At 41.2% G+C, this 16,648-nt stretch overlaps 1 protein-coding gene across 1 annotated transcript in view; it reads right to left on the reverse strand.

Moving 5' to 3' along the window:
• Positions 1-12,261, reverse strand: part of PDE3A (phosphodiesterase 3A, cGMP-inhibited) — a 51,876-nt gene extending 39,615 nt beyond the window's left edge. Inside the window, exons 1-2 of the mRNA XM_010078441.1 lie at positions 12,079-12,261; positions 97-357 (exon numbers count right to left, since the gene is read on the reverse strand). Coding sequence (XP_010076743.1) covers positions 97-357; positions 12,079-12,261 — 444 coding nt within the window. The remainder of the gene's footprint in view (positions 1-96; positions 358-12,078) is intronic.
• Between the last annotated feature and the right edge of the window lie 4,387 nt (positions 12,262-16,648).

Raw genomic sequence — 16,648 nt, forward strand, 5'->3', positions numbered from 1 at the left:
AACAAGCAAAAATCCCGGGGACATCTCCCCATAGTCCAGTGCTGCCCCTTTAGAGAGAGCCAAGTTACAAGACAATAGACAGGGTCTAGTACTCACCTTGGGAATAGCTAGTTTCTCTCCTTTCTCCGGACATTCCTCTGAGTCAGAGCAGGTGTAGTTCTCACTGAAGGACACCAAAGGGTTCACCCTTGGCTTGTGGATGGCCTGGAAGGTTAACTGCGTGTTAAGCAGGTTGCTCACTGTTCTCAGCGAAGTACACACATTGGGAGGCAGCGAAGGATCTGCCAGAAGGTCTGTAATGAGCCCATGTGCTTCTCCCATGACAGCGATATCCACTGTGATACTGGTACCAGAAGACTGAAGAAGACAAAAATAATACATACAAGACAATAGAAGTGAACAACCTGCTGAGCAGTATCCAAAGCTGTGGTGAATTCTCTCCACAACATTTGTTAAAGCAGTTACCCACAGAGTGGAAAAATAATAACAGGAAATAATTCTTTAAATCAGGAGAATCATGCTGAATAGATCGATCGTCAAGCATAATGCTTACAGTCTGCAGAGAGTTTGGAACTTCTTCATATCTCATTTTCCAGCTTGCACCATCTCCACATGACTTAACCCATATGAATGAATTGTTCAGGCTCCCTACTGAGACATAGTCAATGGCCAAGGACTATTTGCACAAATAATTTCGGAGACATAGCTTGGGATAGGAGGAGTCTCTCTTGAGACATGCCTTTCTACTAACTACAGAGGCATCTAGAACAACTAATGTTCAATGCTTATGCTTACGTGAATGAAATGAATCCCAACCATACACTGAGATTTTTAAAATATCTCCAGGCTATTAAAATATAGCATTCTGGTATGGTGGCAACAACATTCTTCTGCAAGCAATTCTGTATTGAGCAGCTATACCAAAATTGAAACGGAGTAGAAAGTGGTTTTTCCAATCCTTATTTTACTCAGACAGAAGCAATGAGAATAGTTCCTCTACAGACTTGTATGACTGATTCAGATGGTCCTTACTCTCTCCTGGGTTTGAAATATATATCTACTTTACATATATCATTTAGGAAGAATTATTAACTAAAGTGATGCACAAGCAGAAGTAATACCAAGGAGCAGCCCATATCACTGGCAAATCTTACACACCCTACACAGTACATGTATATAATTGATCTGTAAATTACACACTGAAAACCAACTGTGGCTGAGGTAAACTGTCTTCATATGTGTAGTCCATCTATCATGTACACAGGTAATCTAACACAGCTGTAGCACTGGGTTTCCAGTGCATGCACAAGAGAGTTGATCCATAAATGCCTCTTTTGAGTTCCTTCAGAACTTCTCGACATTCAGAAGCTCCAACTACCATCTGTCCTGAAACCCAGTAGGGCAATATATTGCCATTAAAAGAAACAGTGTATTGCCAAAAGCAGGAAAGTTGTCAAGCCTGTGAATTGACAGCTATATCATAAAATTGCAAAAGACTGAGGATCTTTAAACAGCGAGACTGGTTGCACACAGAAGTAGGACAACTAGAAAGGCAGGAGGCATGCGAACTTTTGATGCAGCAGTGACATTTCAGCCTCACTAGCTGGTGCACTACAAATCACCATGAATTCTGTGTGGAATCGCTAATTCAAGACACTCCAAGACCAAACATTTTTCCTTTGCTGTGTTTCAGACACATATGCCCAATCCTGCTGCTACTGTTTGGGATTTTTCAACAGGTGTATGTGCAGTGTGCCAGAGAGACCATTCCAGAAGATTTTGTACTAATTTGTTTTCATGTATTTCTTAGAAAAATTCAAGATGCAGAGTTTTCCAAATGAGGAAGTTATGCCCGTGAAAAGAGCATACAGGTTTCTTGGAGTGGCAAGTACACAGCACAGAGAACTGTGCAGACTGCTTAGCAGGAGGGTGATCAGAGCCCCGGCCAGGAGTGACTCACCAGAGATAGCATTTACGGACCTCACAACACATCAAAGAACAATGTAACAGAGCCTGACACTGCATCGTTCTAACAAAAGGCTTCACAGGCAACAGCAAAGTCTTTCTGAGGAAAGTGATATATTAGCAAGTATAGCTAAACCTCTCCCCACTATCTCCTTAACTGCGTAATGTGGACGTCAGGCCCTTGGCAAAAGCTGTTTCACTACACTGATTCACTCCTTGTGTCCTACTTCTTGCTAACACAGCGGTAAGCTGCAGGACCAGAAGACAGGCCTCCTCACTCACCATCCTCTCATGTAACCAGAAAGCCAGCTTCTTCTTCTCACATTTCTTTTCTTTGTCATGATATTAAATAAAATAAACCAGAAACTGTTTGATATACTGAAGTCCTATTTCATCCTACTGAAAAAAAATAATGGCTGAAGCTAATTTAACGGCTCTTTCATTGCTTAATCTCTCAGGAGTGCATGCAGAAGATTCTGGCAGATGTTAAAGAAAGTTCTTAAATTAAAAGACAAGGCTTGGGATGGGAGGAATTAATTGTCTATCTTAACCTCAGCCCTGAAAAACAGACCAAAGGGGAGTGAGGGAAAATACATCATTCAAAGTGTGATAGAAGCCTCATATTTTCAGCAAAACTGCATAATCTACAGTTTGAAATTCTATTAAGCCTGGAGCCTGGAGTTGTTGACTGCCAATCAGAGACAGAGATTAATACTTCAATGAAGTAAACAAGTCTGACTCAGCGGGCCATAAGCAGAGGCCCAGATTTTGTACAGCAGTACTAATATTTTGCAAAGCAGCCAGCATTGTTCTCTGTGATTAGTACCAAGTGGGGAGAGGGAGAGCCCTTCTCTTCTCAACAGTGAATTTCTGCCACACGGCCTCTGACATGTGGAGAGCCCTTGCCATGTCTTGATGACCCCTGCGTCGACCCTGGGACCCAGCAGTTTTGTCTGACTGAAACTCCAGGCTGTGCCCAGTTATGCCAGGAGCTGGTGCTGAGGCCATATGACCCAGGAAGGGGGACGCCAAACACTGGGTCTGCACCCTCCCTCCGGAGCCCTGCCTGCACCTCACTACAAAGGACAGTCTGCACTCCAATCGAGCTAGGTATTTACACACGTAACACACAGTAACACTGCTACGGCCCACGGCCCATGCCCCGCCAGAAAAAAAATCAGTGGAAAAGAAGTGATTCTCTCTTTGGAAGTGCGCGTTGCACCTGGGAAAGGCTTCAGAGCTTGGCAATAGCACAGATGACACCACCTTACCCTCCGTACAATGTGCACAGCAAGGTGGCAGGACCTTTTGCAGTTTTGACCGAAAGGGCACTACCTGCAGATCTGATGCTTTCAGCTGACACCTTGCATAAAACCCATTCAGCCGCCATCCGCCCCCCAAAGAGGTCAGACCCACGTCTGTAAGAAGGTGGAAGTGCACATCGAGTGCCCCTCAGCAGGGCTGTGACGAGATGGACACCCTGCCAGCATAGCCCAGCCAGGGTCGCCGTAAAACATCAACAGTTGCCAACATGACATACTGTATTTCACAATATTTCAGAGTGAAAGCACATTACACAGTATTTCAAAGACATCACTGTATTGTAGTGAGATTCTCTGAACGGCACTCACACATGTATCATAGTCACAGTATTGTTTGAACAACTCGTAACGCTTAGAATCCCTAGAATGAGAGCACATGTAAAAGGAGAACAGACCAAGCTTAAATTCATCCCAAAGAAAAAAGCAGAACAGTGTAAACAGTGCTCTAATCCAGTGCTTTCAGTACATTAACACCAGTTCCTAAATTGGTATGGTTTGCATGTTGTAATTTAATTACACAGAACTTGTATACAGGAAAACAGTTTATTTTTCAATCAGTTTGAATATTTCATCTATCTCAGAATGAATTTAGAGTACTGTCAGGCTAGTCTGACTAGATAAAATTACAGGTATTTAAATCATTATTTTCTAAAAAAACAGTTACCAATTGAATGCATGAAACTGTGTATGCTTTGCAAATCATTACTCAGAAAGTAAACTGTGTTTGCCTAAAGGACAAGGAAACCTGGAATTTTTTATAACATACATATGGTGATGTGAAACAATATTAAGATTTATGCAAGACAGTAAATTGCTGAAAATTTTAGATTTATGTCATTGTATATATGCATATACACACATGTGCACACATATATATACACACAGTCTTTTTTTTAGGGTAAAAGTGCACACAAAATCCATGCTCAGATTTTATAAGAAGTTTTCTATTAATGTGCATAGCCTCCGCATGACCTGATCTTGATTCTTTCCAAACCACTTTACTCATCGAAACTCAAAGGCCGGATACTTGGGAATAGAGGCATGAATAACATGTTCGCAATCCACACTAACAAGCAACTAACTTGATAAAACAAAACAAACTGAAAAAATCGAAGAGCTAAGCTAAGGCAAATTTAATTTCACACTGGTCAGTATTAATTTACTAATCTACGCCAATAATTGTGAATGCAGTTTCCTCCCATGAATTTTGAAGAATATTGGCTTACTGTTCACTTTGTGATTTCACTCCAACTCTGATTTAAGCGATGGCATGCAATGACTAAAACTGAAGTGCTCTAGGCCTTGGGAATGAGAAAGCAAACAGGCTGGAAACAAATGCAAAACCAGATCAACTGAACATGCTCATTGATAATTAAGGTAAGGAACAAAACAAATTCCTTACAACACTGAAAACCAGTTGGTCTTCTGCTTGGAAACTTATCTTCAAGGAACACTCTTCAATGCAATATGAAAACAATATTCTGGTAAATTTTAGTGATCACTTAGAATTTTTAGGTTTGAATAGTTTATTTTCGGTTCTGTAACATGACTAGAAAAAGAACTTTCAAAATTTGCATAACCTTCTGTAGGCTTTTGTACTACATTTTGTAAAATTCCATTAATTTCTTCTATTAAATTAATTACACATAAAGATCTGAGAATAGCTTTTTACTCACTATGGGAAAAAGCAGATAAAACTCTGTAGGAAAAATGAACTCAGGAAAATAGGAATAACAAATTCCTTTATCCATAAGACCTGATACATAAATTTAGTTTATGATTTGCTCCTGGTTAAGAAACAGTTGACCCATCTATGAAGCTGATTCGACATCCTCATATTTAACAGATGCCTTACAACAGATAGAAGTTCCCCCCACTGATGTTTTGTATATGATTCTCATAAAACTGAACTCATCCAGCTTAACTGAAAAGTACTGCTCTCTCTTCACCCTACAAGAAAGAATGATTAACATAACAATACAAAAACAGTCAAAACTGAAGCACAATAAAAAAGGAAAGAAGAAGAAAGAAAAAAATAGTTATCAAACACAAACCACAATTCATTTCACACAGCCTCACATTAAGGAAAAAATAAAAACTTTATTTGCTGTGGCTTGTACAAGGAAAAGCACTGAAGGCCTTTCACCACGTTACACTCAAGAATGCTCTGTAAGTGGAAGAATGGGGGAGGCGAGGAGAAAAAAAGGAAAAAAAGCAGCATCCAGCATATCTTCAATCTTCACACAATTATGAGCAACAATAAATCACAATTTGATATAGTTTCCAAGTCACATCATGAATGCTCAGGCCAAGCTGTCTGGAAACAAAATTAAAAGCAAATATAATTCTCCATTATTTTAATGTCCACAGAGTGATTTGAAGGATAAACATGAATTGGCTTCTATGGAAATCATGAATCATTTTAAAGGCGCCACAGACTTAACTACTCCACCTTTCACTAAATGACTAAGGAGAAAAGAAAAGTGCATATACAATTCTTTGACATTTCACTTTTCTGTATTTAAAGCTGCAGAACTGGAATCTTACCCAGTATTCTTATTTTTATTTTAATCTTACTTTGTACTAACATGCGATTTTGGGTTTTCTCTTTTCCAGTGAGCAAAGAGGACATCTATGAGAATCTTTTCTCCACCTTAATGAAGCACAACAATTTCACTGCTCCCTGAAGGTGAACCAGCTGCAAGCTCTGTAAGGCATATTCTTTGCTAGGAATGAATATAGCACCTTCCTGTTGCCTTATCACATTGATCAAAGAAAACCTTTCCTAATCATCAATGTAATTGCTGATTTTGCTGATGATTCTTTAGAGCACCCAGAGCCATATAACCATAAACCAGGCACTGAAGCACAAAAGATGAGCCGTAATGAGGGAGGACTCTAGATCAAAGCATTCGACACCATCCCGTCACATGACATCCTTGCCATGGAGAGACATGGATTTGATGGAAGGTCCACTCAGTGGATAAGGTATGGGCTATGTTGTGGTCAATGGCTGTCCAAGTGGAGACCAGTGACGAGTGGCATTCCTCACGGGTCAGTACTGGGACTGGTGGTGTTTAACATCTTTGTGGGAGACATGGACAGTGGGATTGAGTGCAACCTCAGCAAGTTGACAATGACACCAAGCTGTGTGGTGTGGTGGACATGCTGGAGGGAAGGGATGCCATCCAGAGTGACCTTGACAGGCTTGAGAGGTGGGCCAATGCAAACTCATGAAGTTCAACAAGGCCAAGTGCAAGGTCCTGCACGTGGGTCGAGGCAACCCCAAGAACAAATACAGGCTGGGAGGAGAACGGATTGAGAGCGGCCCTGAGGAGAAGAACTTGGGGGTGTTGGTCGATGAGAGACTTAACATGACCCAGCAATGTGTGCTTGCAGCCCAGAAAGCCAACCGTGTCCTGGGCTGCATCAAAAGAAGGGTGACCAGCAGGTTGAGGGAGGTGATTCTCTCCCTCTACTCTGCTCTTATGAGACCCCACCAGGAGTACTGTGTCCAGCTCTGGGGCCCCCAATGCAAGAAAGACATGGACCTGTTGGAACAAATCCTGAGGAGGGCCACAAAGATGATTAGAGGGCTGAAGCACCTCCCCCATGAGGACAGGCTAAGAGTTGGGGTTGTTCAGCCTAGAGAAGAGAAGACTCTGGGGAGACCCTATAGCAGCCTTCCAGTACCTGAAGGGGGCCTACAGGAGAGATGAGGAGGCACTCTTTATCAGGGAGCATAGTGATAGGGCAAGAGGTAATGGTTTTAAGCAGAAAAAGGATGTATTTAGGTTAGATATTAGGAAGACATTTTTTCCTATGAGGGTGATGAGGCACTGGAACAGTTTGCCCAGAGAAGTTGTGGATGCCCCATCCCTGGAGGTGTTCAAGGCCAGGCTGGATGAGGCTTTGAGCAACCTGGTCTGGTGGAAGGTGACCCTGCCCATGGCAGGGAGGCTGGAACTCGATGATCTTTAAGGTGCCTTCCAGCCCAAACCATTCCATGATTCCATGACCTTGTGTGAGCAATAATGATTATGGTTTTGACCATGGTTATATGGTGTTTGGGATGGCACCACTATAAAAAAGCAGACCTTCCTGGTAACAATTACATTGAACTCTGATCTGCAGAGCAGAAAATGTCATGACTGCCAAATGCAGTATGACTGTAGCCTGAGCACTCGTCAGCATGATGCCAGAGTCCAAGGATCACAGTGCAGCCAAAGGAAATTTTGGACAGTAGTTCTGCAAACAGAGGATCTAATGAAATGAGGCTCACTGAAGAGTTTTAATATTTATCCCCTCAGCACTCACTGTATTGCAATGACCTCTTTCCTCAGCAACAGCCCTGTGGCCATACAGTCAGCAGGAGGCAGCTGTGCTTGGGGCTACATGCACGCCGATGAGCAGGCTTATATGTCTCTCTCTTCATAATCTCTCACTGTGTTAAACTGCCAGATACCTACTGCCAAGCAAGGCCACTAATTTCGACCTTCCTCTGGTATCCCATAGGTTGCCATAAAATTTCTAGGAAGGCAGTAATCTCTGATGCTTCCTCCCATCTGCCAAATTTGCTTGAAACTATCAGACAGCATGATCACATAAGCCTACATTCTCTAGAAAACCAGGATGAAAGCAACACCATTCTTAAATGACTCTAACATTTAATCTATTCAGGGTAATCACAAGCTTTGCAAATAATGAATTAGGATCCTTTCAGAAAGAGGCACTTGTTTGAGGAAATGTTTCTTTTTTCTCCTTTCTTAAAATACTAGGGGAATGTATCACCATTTATAGCAAACTTTGGGGCTGCAGTCGCCATTGCCACATCCTGCACCTCTGCCTCAGGTGACACCATTCACAAAGCTCATAGCTACAGCTGACTAAGCTTCTTCCATCACAGGACCTTTCAGTTTGTGATAGCTTTGTCAGCCAAAGAGCTCAGACTGGACTGGCCTGTGCCAGGTATTTGTCTGGGGTGAATTATTTCAGTGTTTGAGACAAATTGCTCAGACACTTACAAGAACACGGCTGGAGTGTTTTACCCATGCTAAAAATTCTTAGTAAACTGATACCATTTAATCTGCAGCAAGCACTGAAGGTGCAGTAATGCATTTTGCTTTCCCTGTCCTGATATGTCCAGATTTAGTTCTCCACACACTGCCCACGTGGCCTTGTGCTCTGTGCTCAACATCTCAAGGGGCAAAGGATCACATTTAATCTAAACCGCCCTCTCAGTCTGCAACTCAGACTTAAACCTCAATTATTCTTCCCTCTTGTTGAGTGACAATGTCATGGTAATCGTTAGCACTGATAACACCACGATGACTGCTCCTCTCTTCAACGCCGGGGCTTGGGTGAGCATCTCCCTGGATGGGCCACAGCTGCTCAGAGAGAAGCTATCTCACAGCTTTAGCAAAGACATTTACATTAAAAAAAATATATTTATATATGTAGGAGATTGTTTTGTGTATCATACTTAACAAACAAACAAACCAACATGCCCTCATGGCTTCAAGGCTTTCACAGATAAGCACTATCAACTAAAATTAAAAAAAAGAGGGAGAGAGAAACAAACAATACATTTTAGCCCTAAGCAGTTTTGGTGCCATCTGTAACTTTCAAAGGAAACTATCAGTTCTTGCTTTCAGGTCACCTAGCAAGCTTTCCCAGATTTGTAACATGCACCAAAAGAAAATCTCTTTGTGGTTGTTGGCAAGCAAACAACAGGAAGATAGATGTAGAAATCATCTCAAGGAGCGGGATGATGAGATTTGGTAAGATTCAAGACCTACAGACTAGGAAAGTCTGCATCCATGTGGATGCGAGTACCGGACATAACCCAACAGAATTTCCCACCATTGATATCTAACAGAAAGGACCTCAAATTAACTAGCTGGTACTGGCATAAAATAGTACCTATCTTTCCACAATTCCTCCTGCCACAGTAGAGCACAAGTACCTCAGCTGCTGCTAGAAAACTCTAGGAAGTGTAGGGGGAAGAGGCAGAGGGTTGTCACCCAGACCCTGCGGAGTGGTTAGCACCACTGCCACTCCACGGCACACAAGAATGGCATGGGGCAAGCTGGACTCAGTCGTACAGCACTCTGCCTGGGGCTCCTGGGGAAATCCCAGTTCAAATGAAGATACTCAGAGAGTTTTGGTGACCTTCTGCAGATGGCATCCTTGGAGTAGGATCCAGGGAAAGCAGCTCCTGGAAGGAGGCGAGAGCATGGGGTGAACTTCCTGGCTAAGAGCCACCCGTTGCAGCTTGGAAACCTTGTGGAAACTCTGACACTGATGTTTGATGTTCTCGGCAGAGCCTTGGGGATTCAGTCACCCGATTCCAAGGGACTTTCCATGCGAATTGGCTGCCTAAAAAACTTAAACTATCAGGACTATCCCAGCCTGAAGAACTACTTGACGACATAGAGCAGATCACAGAGTCAGTCACAAACAGCCAGGGTTTATTATTTAAAACGTGGACATCGCTCCAACTAAACTCAGAACTTTAAAAACTATTACTTTTCTTTAAAACACAGCAGATGGGAAAAATTAAATTCTAAATGGGGCTCAAATCTGCTTTGAATAACACAGGCTGAGGAAAACAATTCTGTATTTCAGAGACTGTCCTCAATTGTCTTACATTATTGTTCTTCAATTTGTACATCAGATGGTCACAAATTGGTAGCTTGAAGCTGATAGTTTGCGTTCATGTGAAGAAAACAGTGACAACTGTCTTCAGTCTCAACCCGAGATGCAGTAACCCCAGCTGGGACCCAGCAGGAGTGGGATGCTGGGTGCACACACAGCGGAGGATATGCCATCTATTAACACCTGGTGATCCTACCCATTTGAGTTTACAGCTCCAATATCCCAACTGCCTGCTTAGCACGGGAAGTTATTTTAATTCTACAGTGAACTAAAACAGAGCAGCCAAACACACAGCAGGAGTTAAAAAAAGATCCATTGAAAGCAATAATCACCATTCTGCCTCCTGCGTACTAACTAATCCTCCCACATTTTCAACTTGACAGTCTCAGTTACACTAGAACAAAGCCAAAGGAGCCGTACACTGACATACTTTCTCACTTTCAAAATATCTCAGACTCTTTTGGGATGCAACTTGAGAAGAGACATCACAATTAGCAGTAAGCTGAAGAAATATTTAAGAAAATTATCCCATCTAAATATTCATATCAACCTCAGTCCTTCATTAAGAACTGTTTAACAGTATTAAGCAGAACAGTATTACTAAATATCACTAAAAACATAATGCAAACAAATGTAGCCTCTAAATTAGGACAAAAGTTTGAGGGGAAGGGGAATAAAGAATTGCTACAGAGACTGTCAAATGCATTTTCAGATACTAAAAGGGAGTTACCATCAGGGGAATAAACTGAAAAAAAGCAAGCTCTGTGAGGTTTTAAGAACTGTTCACTGAGTCCTGAAAACCAGAATAAAAAGAAAATTAGAATCTAGGAAATAATTATGAGTGAAGGTGCAGATACAATGTCTTTAAAGTTCGGTCTGTTCTTATTGAAATTATGACAGAGATTTGGAAATGACAGAAGGAGACAAATGTATATCTTGGGCTGTTTTTTGCATATACTGTAGCAACAGGAACAGGAAGATCTCATCAAACTCTCCAGGCGACGAAAAACACTAATGACATTTAGTAGCCCCTTTGTAGAATATGCTTTCACTTAAGCCAAAGGCAGACAGAGATATTCTGCACCTTTTGAAAAGGACAAATCCTGTGCTCACGAAAGTCAAGCAATTGCCTTACTGCAATCAAATTGGTCAAATTTTAACACTTTTTTCTTCCCCATCAGGCCTTGTTGTATGCATTATTTTAGTTTTCTTGATTTAAAGGTCTCACACTAATACCAGTTAATAACCATGTAGTGTTACAGATACCTCCTCCTCTTTCTCATGACTTTATGTCACTAATGAACTCGTGAAAAGAATTAATCATTTCTCTTTAAGACTTGGCTTTGAATTCTTATATTATGACTCATTGAAGAAAAGCAACTGTAGCCTTAGGGACTTGCAGCCCCCAGATCCTTCATCATCAGTGCTGCAGAGCTGTAACTTCTCTGAAGTACAAGCTAATTCACCATCTAAAGCCACGACCTGCAAAAGTTACACTAAGCATGCACTCTACGTGAAAATCCCCCACCTCTCCTAGTACTTCTAGGCAGGCATTTCAATGAAGATCAGAACAGAGATAAACTAATTCATATGCAAGAAAAAGAAAACTATCCTCTACATGTCTTCTATGATATTAAAAAGATTTTTTTTTCACTTAGCACAGATATAAGCTGACAGACCGTCAAGCCTCGAGGACTGCTTCCAACCTACCTCATCCTTGATCTGCAAGGATCAACTTACACAGTAGGTTGGTTTATACTATAGGCTTATTTTGCCTTTGTTGTCACAAATGAGAAAAATGGTCACTGCCTGCATAAGATGGCTGTTTTCAAACACTAGTGTTCTGACCTATCATCTACGAACTGGATGCTAAAGGCTCCAGGATTTTCTATACCACGCCAGTAATCACTGATTTTTTTAATGAAAATTGTGACTGATTTCTCCTGTGCACAGTGTTAGTCTAAGAAAAGTCCTACTTTCAACTTGTGTCTTTTAGGTTGTGAGCAGTTCTTGACTTTCATTTTAGGAAAAAGAAAAAAAGAAAATGCATATGATATCCATAATTATGATACGCTGCCTGCTTCTCGATTTTAATTAGAGATTGATCCAACCTGCACTTCCGCATCACGAATACCTCACCATACTGAACTTTGACCGTCTGGTTCAGGGTCTGCACTTTTTGATGAGGGCCAAATACTCCTGTGTTTTTGGAAAGCTTAGATTCAAATTCATATCTAAATTCAGCAGCATCAGCTTCACATTTACAAAACGCAACAGAACCATAGAGACCAAAAAACACGGACAGATCGTGAAGCATTGGTGCTTACGCTGGTGACCCAACTAGACAATGATCTCTATTTCTACAGTGACTTATGTTTTCTGCTTGGATGTAGGTATTAAGAAAAGAGAAAAATCAACTGTGGGTTACACATGTTTATTTAAAATGTTAAATCCCCTTATGAAGCTGAACTTCAGTGGTTCATCTGAATCCACTTCAGTGAGAAATGAGTGACGATGTACTAGTGAGTGCAACAGAAGCCTTTACTACTACCAAGTGGAGTAAGTAGCCTGAATTTGTAAGGACAAGATGACCCTCTGGAACTCTGTCATAGGACTCTTACTGAACTGTCTCAAGAGAAACACATTTAGAAGAGAACAAGAGAATGCAGCTTGCTTAAATCATCACCCCCTCCTTAGCACACAAAGTATCTGACACAGCAGACACAGCACCCGTACTGACGCTCTGGCCTTTTAAAGCTAAAGGCCCAAAGTGTTACTACCTCTGCCAATTAAGTGCTACTTACAATTAGTGGTACTGCCTCTGGCAATTAAGAAATATGTGCTGTGACAGTGCTGCTACAAAATAGCTATGAAGTCCTACACAAGCACAGGATCGATGCAAAATAAGCAGCACTGTACAATGGGTAACTGCCTCTGCCTGAGTACATGCACATGCAGGTATGTAAATAACTAAACATTTTATTTCTTCAACAACAAAATGATCAGTTACAGACAGGGCAAGCTCTGCCAAGAGGGTCAATAACGCACAGAGTGCCCTACGCTGCCGGCCAGCTGGCACACCACATACAGCCCTGGCACCAGCTCTGGAGGGGTGAAGCCCGCCAGTGTTTGAAGAGAGGTCCAGTGCACAACCCAGCCACCAGCCAACACCAGTATCAGCAAAGGGTTTCAGCTGTCCTTGAAGGCAAGAAAAGCACAGAGAAGTATGCAGACGTATGGAAATATATGGAAGCATGGAGGAGTATGGGAATGTATGGAGAATGCCAAAAGGCAGGACCAGAGTTTGGTGAAGAGGATGAAAATGTACTGACAAGTTGAAATCAAGGAACAGGACACAACGAGGGCCAGCTACAAAACAGCTGGAAGCGGTGCATTAAAACCATACAGAAGTTCACACTTCCTGGCAGACAGGTTAAAAGACTGCTCTGCATTTTTAAAAGGAGTTATAGAAAAGCAGTATCAACATTAAAATCTCTTTTCACACTGAAAATCAACCCTTTTAAAATTTACATCAGTACAAAGCCTTGGTATTTTAACTCAGGAGGAATCCTGTTAATCAGTGGACATATTATTGAGCTATTTGCTGATAACACTTTACTTCTAATCACATTAATTTGCCATAGAGCTCTCTTGCACAGAGAACGGCAGTGTCCTCACAAGCAAGAAACAGCAGGTCAAACTAGGCAGTTCAAGCATTCTCACTGTATTGACAACTTTAGACAAACACCCAAAATACTTCGTACCCTGACAGAAAAATTATTTGGTTTAGAATTTTTGGCAACTGAAAGGGCTTGTTTTGGCTTTGCTTCAGCAATTTTAAAGCATTTTTATTAAAAGATAGGAACAAGTCGTCACATAAACTTTGCACAACTTAAGTCTTCACTTTCAAAATGCTGAAACACAGTTACTTCATTTTTTCAAAAAGGTTATGACTCCTTGTCCTGCAGAACAACCTGGTGCCCACATTTGCCTTTTCTCCTGCATCAGACTTCTGCAGAGGCTTAGTGTGTCTCTTAAAGTCAGAGGCTCACTGTTGATTTAAACAGGACTGATCCATAATGGATTAGACCCTGGAGACAACTTCAGTATTCAGGTTTGCTAACAGTGGTGACCTAATGCAGGGTATTGAAGTTAAAGGTCCCTCTCCATGGTCTGTTTCACTTTGGGAGGTTAAACTCAGAACAACAAAGATAAAAGATCACTTTAATCACAAGAAAATACTTGACTTCATATCCCTGACCTTGTACATCTCTCACTGCAATGTTTTATGTAAACATATTTGTTAACAAATTGAAACAGACCACAAGCCAAATTGTTTGCCATACGGTGCTCTGACAAATCAGCTGATGAAACATATGGATTCAGTCTTCCTACTTGTGTATTATCTCCTTGACTGCTTTAATCTGAGTGTTACAAGTGGCCTCAGACACCCCATTTAACCTACTAAAGTAAAAAAAAAAAATAAAATTACTGATCAATTTTCTTGGTACATCCCTCTTCTGCTCCTAATGCATTTGATGAGACTTTTGGCAATAACATTAGGAAGCAATCTTCTCTAGAAAGAAGAATTACTTCAGTTAAATTATTTGTTCTTTTAATTACTGTCATTCCTAGGAAGATGCTAACACAGAGCAGAAAATGTATATCAGTAATGCTCACTCTGTGCAATGCGCTGGCATTTTGCCAGTAATGTGAAGCCTGCCCTTAATCTGAATACAAATCTATTTGTATCCATTTCCTCTTTTAATGCAAGCTGCAACTGCTGTAGAGAGTAAAGCTGAAGCAATCTATACGATATTACAGCAAAATTAAATACCTGACAAATTAAACATGACCAACACTTTATCCACTTGCCCTTTTTATCTTCACTGACAGATCAAAGAAATGTATTTGATTTCCTGTCAATAAAATCAAGGCAGCACAAGAAGAGAGCGTGATGAGGTGCCACTTTGTTAAGCTTTTTAGAAAAGATGCCTTCAATTAGGATGGGATTGCTCTGACAAGATACAAATATGCCTTTAAGCCATAACTAACTGCATAATGATACAATTCTAAAGAGTGCCACAGCAATATACCTTGCACTTAAACATGTTAATAATTCAGTTTAAATGGGGGGAGGGTATAATTGGAAATAGGAATTAAGTTAGTTGGCCTTTTTTAAACAGAGAAGAAATGCAAATCAAAAGCTGTCTCGAAAGGCTAGCTAATCCTTTGTGTATAAAGAGAACTGTACGAGCCCGTGCCAGCTAAAAACAAACAGACAAGTTACAAATAGGGCTTCACATTTAACTCTGAAGCCTGACTTGTGTGGATTTGGGTGTACTTAGTAACCAGACAAAAAAGACAAAATCATGTTCTGACTGTACATATAATTTAGGGGTTTCTGCTCTGCTTTAAGGGCTTGCTTATGTGATCAGGCTAAATGGCAACCAGTTAAAGCATGTTTCACAGAATAAATTATTTTAAATAAAACCTGTCCATTGGCAGACTTCTAACCACACACAGTAACTATTTTTGCTTGTAAAACGATGTTCATTTTGCTCCGTATAAACAATTTATGAATCCACCTTTAACATAGCACAACCTTTTTTCCCTGCACCAAGCTGACAGCCATGCAAAACCTTACATGGCTCCAGAGCAGCAGGATGAACTCTGCTTCCCCTTGGGCAGCAGCAGCATCGGTGACAAGCCCCTTCATTACTGACAAGAATGTAACGAGAAAGGAGATCAGAGCGCAGGTCTTCTGCTGGAATGGAGCCACTGCCTCTCTTATAAACCAAGCAATGCAGACGGGTAGTTCCCAGCAGGATGGAGCAAGGAAGCCCAAAATATCACTCCTCTTTCTAAGGGTTACTGCCTCCCAGATGGTTCACTAGTGTCTCACCAGGTCAGTGGCACAGGAAAAGGGAAGAGAGCAGGAGAGGAGTGTATGTGGCACAGTTATGAGGACATCCAGCTGCAGAAGTGAAAATCACAACAGGAAAAGGGGATGAGAGCTTCATAGCGAGGATGCCAGTGGGAAAATTATGGAACAGCTGGTTTGAATACATATTCAAGGCTAGAGCACAGGTACTTCCATAAATGAGCAGACCACCTAGGATACCTAATGCTAGGTAACTGCTCAAAGTGAGTCAGTGCTTCAAGAAAGGGTCTAATATAACAGCAAGGGTAGAAATGAGCAGAACTTTTAATACAGTGTGTTACAATCGTGCAGTTTTAGGTGCAGAAAAGCCTTTCCCAGGGATCACCAGATGGCACTATTCTTCCTTCAAATTGAGACTGTAACTCTGCTGTGCACATGAAATGCTGCCATCAATTTGGAAGGGAAAAGATCTTCATCCATGTTTTTTATATATTAGCCCAGTAGCCTCTCGCTGTTTGCATTCTTTCCAATGATCTTGAAAATCTTTTACAAACAACAAAGAAATTACTGTATCTGGGGGAGGTGGAGGGAATCTCATAACATTTTGAACTGATCCTCATAGTAAAATATTCTGTGGCAGAAGGATTACAGACATTTCTGTAGGAACACAAAACTCCCCAGCAATACACGTGGTCCTTGACAACTGTAATAAGAAAGCAGAATTTCTTTCAGAGAAATAACTCAAACATATAAGGATAACATACACATGCTTCTCTTCTCCCCGTTTGTTATTTCTGTCTGCTACCAGAGCTCTTAAAGA

This window comes from Pterocles gutturalis, unplaced genomic scaffold, assembly GCF_000699245.1.
Source record: "Pterocles gutturalis isolate BGI_N339 unplaced genomic scaffold, ASM69924v1 scaffold88, whole genome shotgun sequence".
Classification (NCBI taxonomy): Eukaryota; Metazoa; Chordata; class Aves; order Pterocliformes; family Pteroclidae; genus Pterocles; species Pterocles gutturalis.